The 21,090-nt window shown below is 39.8% G+C and overlaps 1 protein-coding gene and 1 non-coding gene across 8 annotated transcripts in view; both read right to left on the reverse strand.

Annotated features, from left to right (window-relative positions):
* Positions 1–4,873, reverse strand: part of FAM161A (FAM161 centrosomal protein A) — a 31,310-nt gene extending 26,437 nt beyond the window's left edge. For all 7 annotated transcript variants that reach the window (XM_061211022.1, XM_061211021.1, XM_061211019.1 and 4 more), the window contains exon 1: positions 4,573–4,873. In XM_061211022.1, coding sequence (XP_061067005.1) covers positions 4,573–4,779 — 207 coding nt within the window. In that variant the 5' untranslated portion in view covers positions 4,780–4,873. The remainder of the gene's footprint in view (positions 1–4,572) is intronic.
* Positions 483–589, reverse strand: LOC133074850 (U6 spliceosomal RNA). The gene has a single exon (XR_009697257.1). It is a non-coding gene; the product is annotated as a U6 spliceosomal RNA (small nuclear RNA).
* Positions 4,874–21,090: the final 16,217 nt, after the last annotated feature.

Consider the following 21,090-nt stretch of genomic DNA (forward strand, 5'->3'; position numbering starts at 1 on the left):
ACCCTTTCCCTTTAATTGTTGAGCTTTCTGTGGAATGTTGTTGTACATGCAGCCACTAGATTAGAGGATAATCTTCCCTAGATTGGCTTGACCCATTTAGATGATGTCTCCTTCCAACACATATTGCTTCATTAGTAATCAGCACTCATAATTATTTGTGTTAGAGTCGATCTACTATCATCTACAATTATGGAATTTTTATTTAAAAAATTTTTTGCATTAAATGGATTTGTAAGGAATGAGGCAGATCGAAATGTACATAAGAGAAAAAAAGCAAGTGGCAGAACAATATGTATCTATAAAATGCTAACATATATTAAAATATTATGTACACAGGAGACAGGAAAAAGCCCAGAATATATATCAGTTTCAAAACAGTGGCTACTGATGAGGAGGGAGGGGGGAACCAGATTTTCTTTTTGAGGGGAGAAGTGTTAAAAGGGCCTAAGTCTTATTTATAACATTTTTTTTAACATCTTTATAAAAATATGGAACACTTCACGAATTCGCGTGTCATCCTTGCACAGGAGCCGTGCTAATCTTCTCTGTATCGTTCCAATTTTAGTATACGTGCTGCCAAAGCAAGCACGATATAACATTTGAAATTTTAAAAGGAGAATGTGTTCATGTATTACTTCTATAATTAAAATGTAACTTAAAAAAAAAAAGAAAAAGAATGTTTTGTGAATATTAATACTAAATTAAAAAATGAACAATTTCTCATGGCTACTTGGTCTGCCTGGCACCTCCCGTGCTCCTTCTGGAAGTGGCTCTCACACTGCCCCAGAGATCCTGCCTACCTGTCCCTTGCTCTTCTACCTGCTCCCACCCCGAATCCCAACTGCCCATGATAATTCCTTTATTTCTTCAGTAAAAAAAACCCGTCAGAGGGAAGTTCCCTCATCTTCCCATCTACAAAACTGCCTGCCTTTGTGCTCCTTTGCTCCTTCCCTCCTGCTTCGGGGATGAAATGTCCTTCTCTTAGCAGCATTTGCCCCTTTCCCTTAGCATTGAAACCAATGAATTGGAAACTTCCACACCCCTGCAGTAATTCTTCTACCACTGTAGCTGGTCTTAATCTCTTTTGCCCACTTTTTCTCTACCTGACTGTTAAATGTCAAGGGTTTTAAGAGTTCTATACTAGGCCCCTTCTCTTCTTTCTCTGAACTTTCCCCTTAAGTGACTTAATCCAGTGTTTCAAAAATGCTGAAAACTCCCAGATGGAGATTCTCCATCCCACACCCAACAGGACTACAGTTTCATAGGCCCAACTGCTTCCTACATCTTTTCACTTGGTAGTTTCACAGGTATCTCAAATTTACCATGTTCAAAACTGAAACCTTGATTCCCACCCAGCCCCTGAATCTATTCCTCCCCAAGTTACCCCCAATTCAGTAAATGACGTTATCTTCTATGCAGCTGGTCAAACCAGAAACGTGGGAATGAGCATTCTTGACTTCTTCCTTGGCTTTCACATCCAATCTAATCTAAGTCCTATGCAATCTGTCCACTTCTTGCCATCTCCCCCGGGCTCTAGGTCCAAGCCACCACTTCTGGCACCTGAATTACTGCAAGAGCCTCCTACCCAGTCTCCTTTCTTTGTCGAACCCTCCAATCATTCTCCACAAAGCCAGCAGAGTCATCGTTTTAAAATGTAAATAGGAACATGTCAGATCTCTTAGAAGTCTTCAAGGACCTCTCACTGCACCTGCAATAAACACTAAACTCCTTACCTTGGTCTACAAGGCCCTCCTTACCTCTCCAACCTCATCCCCTCCCCTCTCCCCCTCTCTCTTCTCCAGTCCCATTGGCTTTCTTTCAGATCCTTAACCACACAAAACTCTCTCTCTTCCTATCTTTGGGTTTCTGCATGTGCCGCTCCCTCTGCCTGGAATGCTTTTCCCACCCCCACTCTTCAAATGGCTGTTCTTTCTCATTGATCAGGCATTGGCTTAAATGTTAACTCACTGAAATAGGTTCCTTCCTATTTCTTTTTTAAATTATAGTAACCTGTTCATTTCTTTCCCAACATTTCCTGTCTTATAATCATTTGACTGTTCATTTTTTATTGTCTAACTTCCCCATCAGAATTGGAAGCACTGTGACGACATAAGCTATGTCTGCTTCATTCACTACTGAATAGTCTGTGACTGGCACTTAATAAATGCTCAATATTTGTTGAAAAAGAGAAGGCCATCCCATTAGGAAAGTCAGTGAAATTTTAACTGTGAATTATAGAATAGTGCTTTACCCATGTCATCATCAACCCCATAGCAAGGTCTATGAACTGATATCTCCAACTGAGGCTAGATTCAAGAAATATGACTTAGTGCCCTATATGGGCATGGAGTCCTGCAAGGGGTGTGCATGGAGCGGGCGGGGGGGTGGGGGGGGTTGCTTTGGCAAACCAAAGGACTTAAAGGGGCCTACTGTGACAGTTGGTTCTCTAATCAATTTTGTGTGGTGATTCTGGCAAGCTGAGTTTACTCCATCTTATAGATGACGAAGTTGAGACAAACTAACCTTTAAAAAACCAAGGTGGAGGGACTTCCCTGGTGGTGCAGTGGTTAAGACTCTGCGCTCCCAATGCATGGGACACGGGTTCGAGCCCTGGTCCGGGAAGATCCCACATGCTGCGGAGCAACTAAGCCCGTGTGCCACAACTACTGAGCCCGCGTGCTGCAACTACTGAAGCCCGCGCACCTAGAGCCTGTGCTCTGCAACAAGAGAAGCCACCACAATGAGAAGCCCGCGCACCACAGCAAAGACCCAATGCAGCCTAAATAAATAAATAAATAAAACAAATAAATAGAAAAATAAAAAACCCAAGGTGGAGACCAAGCCAAACTGTGAAGAAGGCAAAGCTTGGCTCCTGCACTCTCTTTCTTGGCTTTGCAGTGCTTTGTCTGCCAACCCCATGTCCTCTGACCATCAGGCCTACCACAGTGGCAGCTTATCCAGATTTGCTTTTGGATCCTTCAAGTACAGTGGTCTCAAAACAGTGTCAAACTCCAAACTTAGCTTCCTTTTTTTTTTTTTCAGTAGGACCATGCCCCTTGGAAATTAGCTCATTAAACTAACCTCTCCTAAGGTGATGTTTCTCATACAAATCTGCAGTTTACCAGGGCACTCTGGAAGTATACCTGTGACTACAGAACTGACTGCTTCCTCCACCACAGCAAGCCAAAGTAGAACTTAATCTTTGCGAGAGTTGTTCAAATAACAGTCCCACTGGCAGTTGTTATTATTATTACTAATTTATACAAACTGCCCTTTAGCTATGACATACTCTCTCATTTGGTTCTCATAAGAGCCCAGTGAGACAAGAAAGACAGTTATTATAGTTCTTTTACAGATAAGGAAACTGAGATTGAAGGAAGTTACTTCTGAATATCAACTAGCAAATGAACAGATCCTAACCCGGGACTCCAAATCCTTTTTCTCCATTCAAATCTTTTTCCAACATCAGTTTGCCTCCTTCGTTGGCTCCTGAAATTTGTGTTGAGGGGAAGCTTTATCATGAATGAATCTGGTCCTAGGTCACTGACCCTGGTTCATGTTCAGGGTCTCCATCTGCCTTACTCTGGACAACCTCAAGTAGTTTATCTGTTGGTAAAATACTGCCCATAAAAGGTGTTGCTACAGATTTTCTCATTAACAGTTTTAGTGTAGATTAAAGAGATTAGAATTCCAAAATATCCAGTAATTTCTATTAGCCCTAGACCACAATGTTTTGAATCTGAGAAGCTTTGGACAAATGGTATTAAGAATCTTTAACTGGGGTTAAGGAGGTGTATGTCTGCAGATTGCTAGTTAAAATTCAAGGTTCCCATCTTTTAAGTGAATAGAGCAGATGGCAGACTTGACTCTCTACCTGGTAGACAGGTGGTCACAACACATTTGACACTGATCAGTGAAAAAGCTGTCTCACCCCACCCTTAAGAGCCGTGTGGAAACACTGGAACCTCAGTAATTTGTTTCTCTGCAGGCTTAACTATATCTGTCTGATTTACCCAGCGAACTCTTGCTGGTTTTAAACATCATCTCTCATGTACACTGTGCTCTGCAACAAGAGTTGAGAGTTTAATACACTCTCATTTAGTGTATTAAAATGCACTAATAACCAAGACATCAAGATGACAACAAAACACACCTGACAGCACAGCTGATTCACTTGCGTTTTATGGGTTATCCTCTATGGATAGAACAGTTTTCCTCAAGTTGAAAAGAAAAAGAAAAAAAAAGAAAAGCAAATATCTACTCCCAACAGATGCTGGGGCATAAGGAGTAAAGTTCTGTACTTTTCACTCTCTGGAAACAGACTAACGTAAATGCTCTCCAAGAAATTTTTACAACAATCTCTTTAGTTAAAATTAAAACACTTTTCAACGCCTTGGTTTTGAGTATTTTCCGTGGGAGCGCAGAGAACGTGGTGGGCCAGGCTCACCGGTAGTGAGGATCTGGACAGGGCGCGCGTTTCCCAGCCCGCGCCTCACCAGCGGGGTCGCCGACCAGCCTGCAGCTGCACCCCCCCGGGGCCTAGCCCCAGCCCACTTCCCGCCCCTGCATTACCGGCGCCCGCGCCGGCCCCGCTGCCTCTTCCTCTTCCTCCTTCTCCTTCTTCTCCTCTTCCTCCTCCTCCAAGGCCGCCGCCGCCGCCGACAGGGACTCTACGGGGTCTTTGCGTTCGTAATGGGTGACCCGCGCTCCGGTGCTGGGATTGACCGGGGTTTGGAGACTGCTGGCCACCACCTTCGCTGCTCGGTGTGAGGCGGCCATCACCACGCCACCGAGGCCCGAGCGCCCGCGCTGGCCCGGGGCGTGGAAGCCGGCGCGGCCGTAGGCGCCCGATGGCTCCTTGCTTGGGGAGGTGGTTACTAGGGGTCCGGTAACTAGGGACGCTACAGGTGCCGCAAGGGGCCAAACGTCACTCAAAACCGGCGCACGCTGCGGGAGACCCAAAGTGGGGGCCTCCTGGATAGCGGGAATCAGTATTGAATCTTTGCTGGTTTAGAGGGCTGGTGGGCAGAATAGGACACCTCTTCCCTTCCTGCGCGCTTCACCGCCTAAACGCAGGCTTCTCACATTATACTAATGAAACGACACGTTTTGTGAGTGAAAAAGCGCATTTTTATTCATTGAAATAACCTGTTAAGAGAAGACAGCGGCGGCAGAGGAAAGCTGAGGATGTTATTATGTTGCGGTCTCAGAACTGGAGGGTTTGCATGCCGCTACCCAGCATGGCTTCCCCGGAAGCCAGAGAATGGGAGTCCAGCACATTCTGCTCTGATTGACTTGAGAGCTAGCAGAAATCGACCAATCCGGAGGAGGCTGCTAGCTATCCCTCTCGGCTGACCAATAAAAGCCCAGAGTTGGGTGGAGCCTGGTCCACCCACCGGTGAGTGACAGTGCAAGTGTATGACCGCGTGTTTGCTGCTTGGGTTCCTCAGCTTTATAGTGGTGTGGGTCGGAGGGCGAGAGCGCCCAGCAGTAGCCACAGACAAGTCTCATCTCCATCTCACCCCCATCAACATCTCCCACCTGGGATGTGGGTGCTTCAAATGACGCCTTCCCTCTACACCACGCGCCTGGAAGAGAGGCCTAGCCTTAAAATAGCCGGCGTGGTGCAGTCCAGCCACCTGCTACCTAAGCCCCTAACTCCTGAGGCTGAGGCTGCAGCAACCTTCCCCTCCCACTCCCTGCGCTACAACCTGCCACCGCCACCACAAAGGTAGAGTATGCAGCGCGATGTCTAGAACCCTTCTCTGTGATCTGAGCCCTTTATACCAAGTCTTCCTTGTTCGCTGGTCTGGAGTGTGAACACTTGCAAAATCCCCTATTCCCTCACCTTCTTCAGGCTGCTCTTTGTTTTGACTGAGCATTTGCTTCGACCACTGGAACAGATGCTGGCTGGATTCTGAACAGAAGCCAGAGTTGGAAGCCCATGAGGTATGGATGCCCCAAGTGACCAGAGAAGGGACTTCCAGTCATTCGCATGCAGCTAGTTCTGTGGCTGCACGTGCCCCTTTTGGGATTCGTTTTAAGTCCGACCCAAAACCAGCAAGACAGGTCTACGTGCTGAAGCACTGCAAATGGAAGATTAGGCTAGAATAGGATAGAAGGAATGAGTGTAGAGGACACATTGTATGTGTTTATAGAAGAGCAGAAAAGCTTCCATTCATCAGCAATATTCTAAATTTGCAAATCTTTTTAAAATTGTTTTAATTGAAATATAGTTGATTTGTAATGTTGTGTTAGTTTCAGATGTACAGCAAAGTCATTCAGTTATATATACATAAATTTGCAGATATCTAATAATATAGCCTCAAAATATATACAGCAGAAATGGACAGATCTACAAGAAGAAAATGACAAATCTTACATCATCATAGGAAGAATTATTTTTGCACTTTTGTATTGAGATATAACATATACAGTGCAATGAATAGATCTTAAATGTATAGTTGGGGGACCTCCCTGGACGTTCAGTGGTTAAGACTCTGCACTTCCAATGCAGGGGGCCCAGTTTGATCCCTGGTCAAGGAACTAGATCCCACATGCTGCAACTAAGAGTTCACATGCCGCAACTGAAGATCCCACATGCCGCAAGGAAGATCCCATGTGCCGCAACTAAGACCCAGCACAGCCAAATAAATAAACAGATATATATTTTTTAAGTGTATAAATAATGTATAGCTGGATGCGTTTTGACAAATGTATACACTCATGAAATCATATTAAGATATAGAACATTTCAGTCATCCCGGAAAGACCCCTTGTGCCCCTTCCCAGTCTGTTCCCCATTCCACATTCCCTTGACTGTTCTAGAACTTCATATAAATGGAATCATACTGTATGTACTCCTTTTGCTCTTAACTTCTTTTGATCAGCATACTGTTTTCTGGGGATTCATCCATGTTGTATATATGAGTAGTCTGTTCCTTTTTAATTGCTGAATAGTATTCTTTGCTGAGATAATAGTTTTCCAATACTGGAAGAATTTTCCTCTTTATTTTGTGCTATTCATAATGTAACAGTTACAGTCAAGGCATACTCTTAAATTTAATCCGTGCCATTAACATTGTCTTTATCACTTTCTTAAGTTTATTCACTCACCTGTTGTTTCCATTTTTTCAGCTGTCAGTTTGGGTCCTTCAGGAAGATGACACCAGGAAGGAGTTAGAAGTGAAAGAGAGTTATTGGGGTAAGTTCCTGTGAAAGATAAAGGGAGAGGAGTAGGAATGTTTTCAGGACAAGATATATTCTGACACCTTAGAAAAGAGAGGGAAAGGAGAATAATTGTGTAGGAGAAGGTTGAAACTACAGTGAGGGTCTGAGAAAGTCTCAGAGAGAAAAGAGAACTCCAGCACAAAGATTGCTCATAGAGCAGACATGGACAGACCCTACCAGCCCTGCCATCTGAATCAGCCCTGCCTCTGAATCAGGGAGGGGCTAGCACTCCCTCTGAAGAGCAAGTTCTCAGATGGAACACTTTGGGAAAACCCTGAAGTTCTGTGGTTGCCGGCTGTTAGCCAGTGTTATGCTGGTAAATGGTTGATGACTGGCTCTCTGGGAGAAAGTGTGTGTGTATGTGATTGTGCTTATAAATTTTAGTAATATAAAGAATTGTAGCACACAACTTATAAATAAAACATACTCTTTACTGTAAATCCCTCACAATTGATTCTCCCAGAGTACTTTCATTGGTTTTTGCTGAACTCTTGTATCTATAGCCAACCTATGGTTGCAGCTGGTGAATATAGTTCCAACATGAATGCTGGTTGATATTTTTGTTTATATTAATGACTAAGATGAAAGTGAAACAACCAACATGTATGTCAGAATTTCACTTGTCTGCCAATGTTGTGAGTAACTTTTTTGCTAGAATAGATAAATACTTTTCTAATACTAAAAGAATTTTCCTTAAATTTTTGTGCTATTCGCAATGTGACAGCTACAGACACCACACACTAAGTTTTTTCTGCATTATTAGCATTTTCCTCATTGTTTTAAGTTTAAAAGCCAACCTGTAGCACTCGCTGATTTCCATGATGTCAGTACCCTCACCAAGGCCAATTTCAAGTAACCAGTGTGACATCACCGAACATGAACTTGGGGAATGATGCCCAATAGGACACCATTATATAGTTTTTCCACCATACAGATAGAGTAGATGCAAATAATCTTGAGAGCCTAAGTATAAGTAAAATGTAGTAACAGAAGAGGAAGTGAAGAGTTTTGAGAAATTATCTTTGTTTTGAATATAATTTATTTAATTACAATTTAGCAAAACTTAATTTTTAATAATGGCTGTGTTTAACAAACAGTTTGCAAATATCCTGAAATTTTTACAGTCAGGTCTCTCAAGCCAGTACTAACAGGCCCCTGCACACTGCTGTGTCAATTGACTGCACTCCTCACAGCAGAGCCTGTCTTTAAAGGAGATCTAAGCAGCTAAGCTAGATGACTGCCACATTTGCTATTGTGAATAAAGCAGCTATGAACAGTCCTGTAAGTGTCTTTGATACATGTGTGTATATATGGAGGGATATAGAAGATTTGAACAGCACAATTATAATTAGGTAACATATGTCTATTAGAAAATATATTTTTTCTAATATGTATATAAATATATTTTATATATTATAATATAGAAATAAATTTATATAAATATATATGTAACAATTGAAGAATATATATTATCTTAGGAACATATGGAACATTATAAAAAGAAACCATAGCACTCAGCCATAAAGCTAGCCTCAACAGACTTCAAAGGATTAATATTATACAGTTAACATTCTCTGATCACTTAATGCAATTAAGTTAGACATTAATTTTTTTTAAAAACTAGAAAAGGCTTTCAGTTTGGAAACTCTAAAATACTTCTAAAAAACAATTCATGGGTTACAGGAGAATTCATGACAGAAATTATAAAATATATAGTAAGTATATATACTTAAATTATATATGAAATAAATATATTTATTAATATATTAATATGTTCCTTAGAAACCACTTAAAGGTATATTAAATAAATAGAAACCATATATTAATTATATTTAAATTTACATATTAATATACAAAATGTAATATTATATAATTATATTCATTTGTGATAGTATATTAATGTATTTAATAAAATATTTTAAGTGGTTTTTAAGCCATGTGTTAGAGTAATTTTTTGGGGGGAGGGCTGCTCCGCATGGGCTGTGGGATCTTCGTTTCCCAACCAGGGATCAAACTGGAGCCCTCCGCAGTGAAAGCACAGAGTCCTAACCACTGGACCACCAGGGAATTCCCTGGAGTAATTTTTTAAATGCAGAAATAGATAATTTGAACATTGGATTATCAGATAGCTTCCAAAATGCATCAGATGATTCTAATCTTTTACAGGTTGGAGAACCAAGGCTCTAATTCTTCTCTAGGATACCTAATTATTTGCTCAGTTCCATTTGCTCTCTGGTCCTCTGGCTCGCTGCTGTAGTAGCAAAGTAGCATCTCTTGTGCTAAAGCAACACTGCCTACACCCACAGAGGCTCTCGCTACTTACACCACTTCCAGACTCAGATGAAGCACTGAGCTTTTGGGCTTCCCCAGCAGCTGACTGGAGGCACTGGGCAAGGATCAACGTGCTAGGATAAGCTTTGACCAATGAGAGATGTGAAACTGGCAAATACATTTCTTTCCCTTCCTTTACCTGATAGACTCTTCTAAGGCAGGATGATTCTATGGATACTGTCTGGGCAAGTCACTGATGACAAGAAACCGATCTTTTTTTTTTAAAGAAATGGCCAGCTTAGTAATTCATACCTTTGTATTTGTTTTCCATCTTTTGCTGTCTCATTTCCCTTTCTTCTACATTCTTGATGTCCTGGGATTGAACGACCCAATAAAATATTAGTAGATTTTTAAAAATAAAAAATAATATTACATAAAATATATATTATATGTAACATTATATATTTATATAATAATGTATAAGTTAACATAATTTTATAATATATAAGTTATAATAATATAAGTGGCTTCAAACCACTTAAAATGTATTAAATAAATATATATATGTATGTGTGTGTGTATATACATATATATACATATATAATCTCCCATGCACCTTGGGATAGGGAGTGTTCTCAGAGCAATATGACTCCTGGATTCTTCCACAGAACAAGTGCAGGATAAGATCATTGGTTCAGCAGCAAACAGAAGCTACTGAAGTAGCTGAAATGTGCAGAATGCTTAGAAAAAAAAGGCAGACATGAGAAAAATAAATTTTGAGGTTAAAAAGCCTTGGATAACAAAACGAGTAACAGAAATCCTTGGGTTTAAAGAGAATGTTATGGGACTTCCGTGGTGGTGCAGTGGTTAAGAATCTGCCTGCCAATGCAGGGGACACAGGTTCGAGCCCTGGTCCGGGAAGATCCCACATGCCGCGGAGCAGCTAAGCCCACGCACCACAACTACTGAGCCTGCGCTCTAGAGCCCGCGCACTACTACTGAGTCCATGTGCTGCAACTACTGAAGCCCACACGCCTAGAACCCATGCTCCGCAACAAGAGAAGCCACCGCAGTGAGAAGCCCACGCACCGCAACAAAGAGTAGCCCCCACTTGCCGCAACAATGAAAACCCAACGCAGCCAAAAATAAATAAATAAATTTATTTTTTAAAAAATAAAGAGAATGTTATTACTGAGTTTAGTCAACCAACTGGAAGTGAAGGGCTGAACCAAGATGGAAATTATTCTTTGCATCTGAAGTGTAGTACCATCACTTTATTAGGTCACAACAGAGTGACCCAGTGTGGCTCTGGCCCAATTCTCTTGGCTGTTTTTGGAGAATCCAGGCTCTAAAATGATGCGAATCAACCAGACTGGCGTTTTGAATGAAAAAAAAACAATTCTACAGAGTTTATGGGAGAACTGTGGCCCCTCCACAGGAAAATATCGCTGGAATCCCTTTCACTTTCCTAGACCTGAAGAAAGAAGAAAGGAAACAGACAGATTGAAGAAGAAAAATTGCCACCTATGAAAAAAGCAAGACAAAGAAAAGAGAGATAAAGAAGAAAAAGAAAGCAGTAGGGAGAAAAGGTAGAGATCTTGAAGTCCAAGAAGACTCCAGTCCAGATTTCCTACCCTAAAAGACAATCCTGCCCAGTCAGGACAGAGAGAAAGCACAATCATGTTCAGCCTTCTCATCAAAGAACCAAGAGCCAGAGTCCTTCCTCTGCTCCAGAAAAGAACACTCCAGCACTCCCGGAACCTTCAGTACAAGTGGCCACTTCTGACACTTAGTGATATCCTGAAATTTCCCCAGCCTGAAACTGTACCAAAGCTAAAGGACATTCTCTGGAAAAAAAAAAAAAAAAATTCCATAAAAGAAAAGGAAAAGGAGAAGAATCAACCAAAATCTCACGCTTCTTCTCATACTTGATCTTGCTGGCGCTACAGATCCCAAGATCATATTCACCTCGAAGACAGCTAAGCCCAAGGAGGCAGCCATCACCTGGAGGAAGAACTCCACCAAAGCATAGATGGAGCAGATCTCCAGTGAGATGAAAGAGGCGCTCATCAGCATTCTTGTCTAGGAGTAGTTCATTGTCCACTTTGTCTTGTGTCGGGTCACTGACAAAGAAGTCTCCCAAGAGGACCTTCAGCCCCCTTGAAAAACTGGTAGTGAAACAGGAGGAAAGGAGGCAGGGCACAACCTTTAAAAGAACGGCATAGCCTGAGGACGTGACATAAACTGATTAGAACCAAACAGGTCCAAGGTGGTGGATGAGTCGACTTCCACTAGACCTTGAGCCTCAGTATATGCTCATTGTAACACATCAGCAAGTTAAATGACACACCCACAGGTGCCATGACAGTTCCAAGGCCAACCATAATGGTCAAAGAATGGGAGGTGGCCCAATTCCTGGAAATCCCCACCCATTCCCCAAAATAGCTGGACCACTCCTCCCACTCATTAGCCTATGAAATTACCCACCCCTATAAAAACTGACAACCCCAAACCCTGATGCCACTCTTGCCTTCTGAGATGGCCCACGCTCCATCTGTGGAATGTGTTTCTCTCTAAATAAATCCACTTCTTACCTATCACTTTGTCTCTCACAGAATTCTTTCTACAACAAGACATCAAGAACCTGAGCTTCATTAAGTCCTGAGACCAGGTGTGTGATCTCAGTTAAAAGACCGTGGGTTCAAGTCCCAATCTGAGTTGCATGGTTTCAGCAGGTTATCTCCTTCAGCAAATCCTCCAAGGCAAAAGCACCAAACATCACCTACAGCAACTCTACCACCAGAAATTCATCATTCCCCAGCACCCAGCAGCAAAGCCCTACAAGAAAAAGTTGTATTTCTGTTTCTCCAGGGAGAACTTCAGGTAAAGTGACAAAAAGTGACAGAAGTGACAAAAAGTGATAAAACTACTGAGAATAAAATAGAATACTACTCAGCCATAAAAAGAATCTAAAAAAAAAACAACAACGAAGGAATGAATATAACAAAAAAGAAGTAGACAGAGATAAAGAGAACAAACTAGAGGTTACCAGTGGGGAGAGGAGGGGCAATGTAGGGGTAGGGGAGTAGAAGATGCAAGCTATTGGGTGTAAGATAGGCTCAAGGATGTGTTGCACAACATGGTGGATATAGCCAATATTTTGTAATAACTGTAAATGGAAAGTAACCTTTAAAAATTGTATAAAATAGGGACTTCCCGGGTGGGCCAGTGGCTAAGACTCCATGCTCCCAATGCAGGGGGCCCAGGTTCGATCCCTGATCAGGGAACTAGATCCCACAAGCTGCAAATAAGAGTTCACAATAAGAATTCACGTGCCACAACTAAAAGATCCCACATGCCACAACTAAGACCCAGCGCAGCCAAATAAATAAATAAATAAAAATTTTTTTTAATTGTAGAAAATAAAACAGAAAAAGAAAGTACTGAGAAAAGAGGCTCCCTCATCTAGAAAAGTCGAGTTCTCTGAATCAGAGGACAAAGGTGGCAAAATGGCTGCTGCATTTTCTGTGCAGCAGAGACACCAAATCAGACGATAAAACCAGCTCCTCCTCAGATGATGATGGTGATGATAGACCCAGAAGTCCTACATGAGAAATGGTGAGGTAGGCAGGTGGCAATTCAGAATGCCTCTCCATCCCCACAGAAGTGCCAGAAAGAGATTTTCCCTTTTAGAGAAGTCCCTCCCCACCACCCACCAGAAGGCACGGTTTTCCTTCTCTCACACCTCACTTCTCCTCAGCTCACGTAGCCCATGACACCACCATCATTAACCCCTTAATGACCATATCATTTGCAGATATTTTCTCCCATTCAGTAGGTTGTCTTTTCATTTTGGTGGTGATTTCCTTTGCTGTGCAAAAGCTTTTAAGTTTAATTAGCCACCATTCTACTTTCTGTCTCTATGATTTTGACTACTCTAAGTGCCTCATATAAGTAGAATCATATAGGATTTGTCTTTTTTTGTGACTGACTTATTTCACTTAGCATAATGTCCTCAAGGTTTGTTTATGCTGTGGCATATGCCAGAAATTCCTTTCCTTTTAAGGCTGAATAATAGTCCATTGTGTGTGTGTGTGTGTGTGTGTGTGTGTGTGTGTGTGTATATATCACATTTTGCTGATCCATTCATCCATCAGTGGACACTTGGGTTGCCTCCACGTTTTAGCTATTGTGAATAATGTTGCCACGAACATGGGTGTACAAACACCTATTTGAGACCCTGCTTTCAATTCTTTTGGGTATATACCCAGAAGTGGAATTGCTGGATCATGTGGTAATTCTATATTTAATTTTTGAGGAATTGTCATCCTGTTTTCAACAGCAGCTGTAGCATTTTACATTCCTACCAACAATACCCACAGGTTCCAGTATCTTGTTTTGTTTGTCTTTTCTTTCTTTTTTTTTTGTTGGCTGCGTTGGGTCTTCGTTGCTGCACTTAGGCTTTTTCTAATTGCGGCTAGTGGGGGCTACTCTTCATTGTGGTGCACGGGCTTCTCATTTGCAGTGACTTGTTGCAGAGCATGGGCTCTAGGCACACGGGTTTCAGTAGTTGCAGCATGTGGGCTCAGTAGTTGCGGCATGTGGGTCCTAGAGCACAGGCTCAGTAGTTGTGGCACATGGGCTTAGTTGCACCGCGGCATGTGGGATCTTCCCGGACCAGGGATCGAATCCATGTCCCCTGCATTGGCAGGCGGATTCTTAACCACTGCGCCACCAGGGAAGTCCCTCTTTTCTTTTTTTTTTTTTTGCTGCACCACGTGGCTTGCGAGATCTTAGTTCCCCAATCAGGGATCAAACCCATGCCCCCTGCAGTGGAAGTGCAGAGTCCTAACTGCTGGACCACCAGGGCATTCCCGTTGTTTTGTTTTTCTGATAGTAGCCATCCTAAAGGGTATGAGGTGATATCCTGTAGTTTTGATTTGCATTTCCCTAATGATTAGTGATGTTGAGCATCTTTTCATGTGCTTATTGGCCATTTGTATATCTTCTTTGGAGAAATGTCTATTCAAGTTCTTTGCCCTTTTTTTTTTTCTTTGCCCATTTTTAAATTGGGTTGTTTGTTATTTTGTTGTTGAGTTTTAGTAGTTCTCTCTATATATTCTAGGTACTAATCCCTATTAGATATGGGATTTGCAGATATTTTTTCCCTTTCTGTGGGTTGCTTTTTCCTCTGTTGATAGTGTCTTTTGATGTACAAAACTTTAAAATATTCATGAAGTACAATTTGTCTATTTTTTCTTTTGTTATCTGTGTCTTTTATGTCATATCTAAGAAGTGACATTGCCAAATCCAATATCGTGAAGATTTTGTTCTATGTTTACTTCTAAGAGTGTTATTGTCTTAGGTCTTTGATCCACTTTCAGTTAAATTTTGTATATGGTGTTAGGTAAGGGTCTAACCTCATTCTTTTGCATGTGGACATCCACTTTTCCCAGCACTATTTGTTGAAAAGATCGACCTTTCCACATTGAGTGGTCTTGGCTTGCTTGTCAAAACTCATTTGAACATATATGTGTTTATTTCTGTGTTTATTTATTCTATTCCACTGGTCTAAATGTGGGTCTTTATGCCAGTGCCACACTGTTTTAATTACTGTAGCTTGCTGTATAGCTTGAAATCAGGGTGCATAATACCTCCAGCTTTGTTCTTCTTAACATTGCTTTGGACATTCAAGGTCTTTTGTAGTTCCATACAAATTTTAGGATTATTCGTTCCAGTTGTGTGAAAAATGCCATTGGTATTTTGATAGGGATTACATGGAATCTGTAGATCACTTTGGATATATTGACATTTTAACAATATTCAGTATTTGAATCCATGAACATGGGATCTTTTTCCATTTATTTGTCTTCTTTAATTTCTTTCAACAATGTTTTGTAATTTTCACTGAGCAAATCTTTCATTTCCTTGGTTAATTTCTAAATATTTTATTTTTGATGCTATTATGAATTGAATTGTTTTTGTAATTTCCTTTTCAGATTGTTTGTTAGTGTATAAAAATGCAAAGGATTTTTGTTTGTTGACTTTGTATCCTGTTACTTTGCTGAAATCATTTATTAGTGCTAACAGCTTTTTTGGGTGTGTGTGTGTGTGTGTGTGTGTGTGTGTAATCTTTGGGGCTTTTTACATGTAAAATCATATCATCTGCAGATGTAATTTTACGTCTTCCTTTCCAATTTGTATGCCTCTAATTTCTTTACCTTGCCTAATTGCTCTGGCTAGAACGTCCATACTATGTTGAATAGAAGTGGTAAAAGTGGGCATCCTTGGCTTTTTTAAAGAAAAAGCTTTCAGTCTTTCACCATTGAGTCTGATGTTTGTTTTGGGTTTTTCATATATGGCTTTTCATTATGTTGAGGTAGTTTCCTTCTATTCCTTTTTTTTTTTTAATCATGAAATTGTTGCAATTTGTCAAATGCTTTTTCTGCATAAATTGACACGATCATGTAGGTGTTCTTTTGTTTTTTTGGTTTTTTAGAAGTAAATTTATGTATTTATTTTTGGCTGCATTGCACCTTCGTTGCTGTACACGGGCTTCTCATTGTGGTGGCTTCTCTTGTTGCAGGGCACGGGCTCTAGGCGCACGGGCTTCAGTAGTTGTGGCATGAGGGCTCAGTAGTTGTGGCTCACGGGCTCTAGAGCGCAGGCTCAGTAGTTGTGGCACATGGGCTTAGTTGCTCCGTAGTATGTGGGATCTTCCCAGACCAGGGCTCGAACCCATGTCCCCTGCGTTGGCAGGCAGATTTTTAACCACTGCGCCACCAGGCAAGTCCCATGTAGGTATTTTTCACTTAATTTTTTTTGCATTAATTTAATGATATATTGCATTGATTAATTTTCACATGTTGAAACATCCTTGCATTCTAGGAATAAAATTTCACTTGGTCATGGTGTATAATACTTTTACTATGCTGCTAAATTTGGTTTGCTACTAGTGAGAATATTTGTATCATTGTTCATAAGGAATATTGGTCTGTAGTTTTCTTGTAGTGTCTTTGTCTGGCTTTGGTATCAGGGTAATGCTGGCCTTATAGAGTGAATTAGAAAGCGTTCCTTCCTCTTCAATTTTTGGAAAAGTTTGAGGAGGCCTGGTATTAGTTCTTTAAATGTTTGGTGGAATTCACCAGTAAAGCCACTGGGTTGAGTCCAGGGCTTTTCTTTGTTGGGAGATTTTGATTATTGATTCAATGTCCTTACTGGCTATAGGTATATTCAGATTTTCTGTTTCTTCATGATTTAGACTTGGTAGGTTTTGTGTTTCTAGGATTTGTCCATTCGATCCAGGTTATCTAACTTGTGGGCATACAAATTGTTTATTATATTTTCTTATAATCCTTTTCACGTCTGTAAAATCGGTAGTAATGTCCTCACTTTTTTAGCACTGCTTTTGCTGTGTCCCATAGTTTTGGTACATTGTGTTTTCATTTGCATTCATCTCTAAGTATTTTCTAATTTCTTGTAGATTTTAGTAATTTTTCTTTTTTTCTTAATCCATCTAGCTAAAGAGTTAATTTTATTGATCTTTTCCAACAAACATCAATTTTCGTTATTGTTTTCTATCCTCTATTTCATTTCTCTCTGATCTTTATTTCCTTCCTTCTGCTAGCTTTGGATTTAATTTGTTCTTCTTTTTCTAGTTCTAGTTAAAGTTGTACAGTTAGGTTGTTTTATTTTTTAAAGTAAGCATTTTATAGTTATAAATTTCCTTCTTAGCACCACTTTTGCTGTGTCCCGTAAGTTTTGGTATGTTGTGTTTTCATTTGCATTCATCTCTAGGTATTTTCTAATTTCTTTTATGATTTCTTCTTTGACCCATTGGTTGTTGAAAAGTGTGTTTAGTTTCCACAATTTTTTGAATTTTCCACTCTTCCCTCCCTTATTGATTTCTAACTTCATCCTGTTGTGGTCAAAGAAGATACTTTGTATGCTATCTACCTTTTAAAATCTATTGAGACGATTTGTGGCTTAACATATGGCATATCCTGAAAAATGTCCCATGTGTGCTTGAGAAGAATATGTATGCTCTTATTGTGGAGCAGTGTTCTGTATGTGTTATGTCTAGTTGGTTTATTGTGCTGTCTTCTATCTCCTTACTTTCTTGATTGTTTTGTCCATTATTGTGAGTGAGGTACTTAAGTCTCCAACTATTATTTTATAATTATATCTCCCTTCAATTGCCAGTAATGCTGCTTATGTATTTACCTTTATTGAGATCTTTATTTCTCCATCAGCCTCAAGTTACTGTCTACTGTCCTTTCACTTGCATGACTGATGATTTTTGCTTCACAGTATTTTGATGTCCTGTCATTGGGTGCATGAACATTTCTAATTGTTATATCTCCACAATGTCCTTTGTTTCTTGTGACTTTTTTTAGGTTCTATTTTGTCTGTTACCAGTAGAGCCACTCCTTTCTTTTGGTTACTATGTGCATGGAATATATTTTTTCCATCATTTCACTTTCAATATATTTGTCTTTGGATCTAAAGTGAGTCTTTATAGACAGCATATAGTTGGATCATGTGTTTATATCCATTCTGCCAATCTCTGTTTTGATGAGTTTAATCTATTTACATTTAATTACTGGTTAGGAGGAACTTACATCTGTCTTTTTCCTACTTCTTTTCTATATGGCTTATAGGTTTTTTCGTCCCTCATTTTATGATTTACTGTCTTTTGTGTTTAATTTTTTGTAGCAAATTGTTTAAATTCTTTACTCATTCCCTTTTGTATATATTCTATAGTTTGTGTGTGCGTGTGGTTACCATGGGGATAACATTTAATATCCTAAAGTTATAACCCTCTAATTTGAATTTATAGCAGCTTAACTAACTTCAACAGCATACAAAAACTGCTCCTTCATAGCTTTGTTCATACACCTTTCATTTGAGGTCACAAAATTTCATCTTTATACACTATGTGCCCCAAAACATAAACTAATAATTCTCTTAAGTGCATTACTCTCTTAAATTATGTAGAAAACAAGATTCGAAGTTACAAACCAAAGTTTGTAAAACTTAGACTAATTTTTTTCTTTAAATATATCACTCTCTTAAATCATATAGAAGACAAAAAGTAGAAACTGTTGTTACAAAAACACTAGCTTTTATATTGCCCATGTAATTACCCTTATTGAGGTCTTTATTTCTCCATATGGCTTTGAGTTACTCTCTACTGTGCTTTCACTTGCATGACTGATTTTTTTTTCATATTTTGATGCCCTTTTTAAAATTGAGATGTAGCTGCTATACCATATTATGTTACATGTGTACAATATAGTGATTCACAAATCTTTAAAGGTTATACTCCATTTATAGTTATTATAAAATATTGGCTGTATTCCCTGTGTTGTACAATACACCTTTGTAGCTTCTTTTATACCTAATAGTTTGTACCTCTTACTCCCCTACACCTATATTGCCCCCGCTTCTTCTCTCTCCCCACCGGTAACTAGTTTGTTCTGTGACTCTGTTTCTTTTTTGTTATACTCACTAGTTTGTTGTATTTTGTCAATTCCACATATAAGTGACATCAGACAGTATTTGTCTTTCTCTGACTTATTTCACTTAGTATAATGCCCTCCAAGTCTATCATGTTGCTGCAAATGGCAAAATTTCATCCTTTTTATGGCTTAGTATTCCATTGTATATATATACATCTTCTTTATCCATTCACATTACTGATGATTTTTGATTGAATACCAGACATTGTGAATTTTATATTATTGTATTCTTTAAGAGTTTTAAGCTTTGTTCAGATACACAGGTATGTTGCTTGGGATTGGTTTGATCCTTTAAAGAAATCCTTTGCTATGAAGAGTCCACAGCAATCTTTACTCTATGGCAAATTTAGCCTCACTACTAAGGCGGAACCCTTCTGAAGGCTCTATTCAGTCCCTGTATATTGCAAGGTTTCTCCAATTTGGCTAATGAGAATTTAAACTATTCCTAGCCTGTTGTAAACTTCAGTCTACTGCTTTTCATTGGTTGTTCCTTGAACTCTAGTTTTACCCAAGACACAGAAATAAGTACTCAGCCAAATACTCAAGGCTACACCTCTACACATGTCTGGGAACTATTTCTGTAAAACTTCCTGTTTTCTAGTACTTCATTCCACAACTTCTAGCCAACTCAGTCTTTTGGAACTTTGATCCCTATCTCAATTCAACAAAACTGATGGACAGAATATTAATCTGTACCTCTAAAAAGCTCAAGAAAACTTAAGGGGACCCACACTTAAGACACAATAGTCAAACTGTCAAAATACGAAGAATCTTTAAGTAGCAAGTGAACAATTTGAGCAAAATCCCAGTTTCACATTTGTGTCATTTCCTCAAAAGAAAAAAGCAAACACAGGGACTTACTTCCCTGGTGGTCCAGTGGGTAAGACTCTGTGCTCCCAATGCACAGGACCTGGGTTTGATTCCTGGTTGGGGAACTAGATCCCACATGCATGCCGCAACTAAGAAGCCCGCATGCCGCAATCCTGCAACTAAAGATCCCACGTGCCGCAACTAAGACCTGGCACAGCCTAAATAAATAAACATTTTTTAAAAAAATTAAATGACAATTAAAAAAAAGCGAAGACAGAAAAATGCATCTATCTGAATCAAACTGCCCAGTAACACACAAAACCACACACTTATACCTCAAAATACTGAGACATCAATTAACTTTTATTAGCCACACTCATCACATCAGGTATTACAACTTTGTCAGGTTTCAGATAACCCTCCTTCTACTATTTTGCAATGACATTAGCTCCTACTTCCGACAGCCACTTTCACAACTTGAGGTGTTTCCAAGTGGCATATTTAATATACTATGCAGTTGTTAACCATTTAGCATCTGTAAAACTGTTTTATCAGGTTCCTTTTGCGTTGCTGATTAAGTTTTGGGGTTGTGCCTCAACCGCATTTCTTCTGTAAGCCCTGTGATTTCTATTGCACAATTTTGCACACCATGATTTTTAGTTATACATGTTACAGAACTGACTTAATGGCAAAAATGCCGAAGTAGTTAAATTTAGGTGGAGGGTATACGGTGCTCATACTATTCTTTGAACTTCACTATATTAAAATTTTTTCATTTTAATGAAAAGCTGAGGGTGGGAATTCCCTAGTGGTCCAGTGGTTAGAACTTGGTGCTTTCACTGCCTGGGCCCGGGGTTCAATCCCTGGTCAGGGAACTAACATCCTGCAAGCCTTGCTGCGTGTGGCCAAAAAAAAGAAAAGAAAAACTGAGGGTGAGGAATAAATAGTACTCAAGAGGAAAAAAGTATGCAAAACCTTTGCCTCATTAGGATAGTCATCCTTCCTCATTGTTAAAAGCATACCTTTTAAATATTTAACAGGATACATTTCCCTTTCATTACTTTAGAATTATTTAACTGTATCAAACCACTATTTTGAGTTTTGTCATTTGGGCTTCCATTTCCTAAAACATAACTTATTTTATAAACTGTTGTAAAACCCAAGTCAAACCCTAAATAGTTAGTGGCTTAATTTATATCAAACTTAACAGAATAAATGACTAGGAAACGTTTGTCTTGTTAGAGTTCCCTTTACAAGG

The sequence above is a fragment of the Eubalaena glacialis genome, chromosome 14 (assembly GCF_028564815.1).
Source record: "Eubalaena glacialis isolate mEubGla1 chromosome 14, mEubGla1.1.hap2.+ XY, whole genome shotgun sequence".
Taxonomy (NCBI): Eukaryota; Metazoa; Chordata; class Mammalia; order Artiodactyla; family Balaenidae; genus Eubalaena; species Eubalaena glacialis.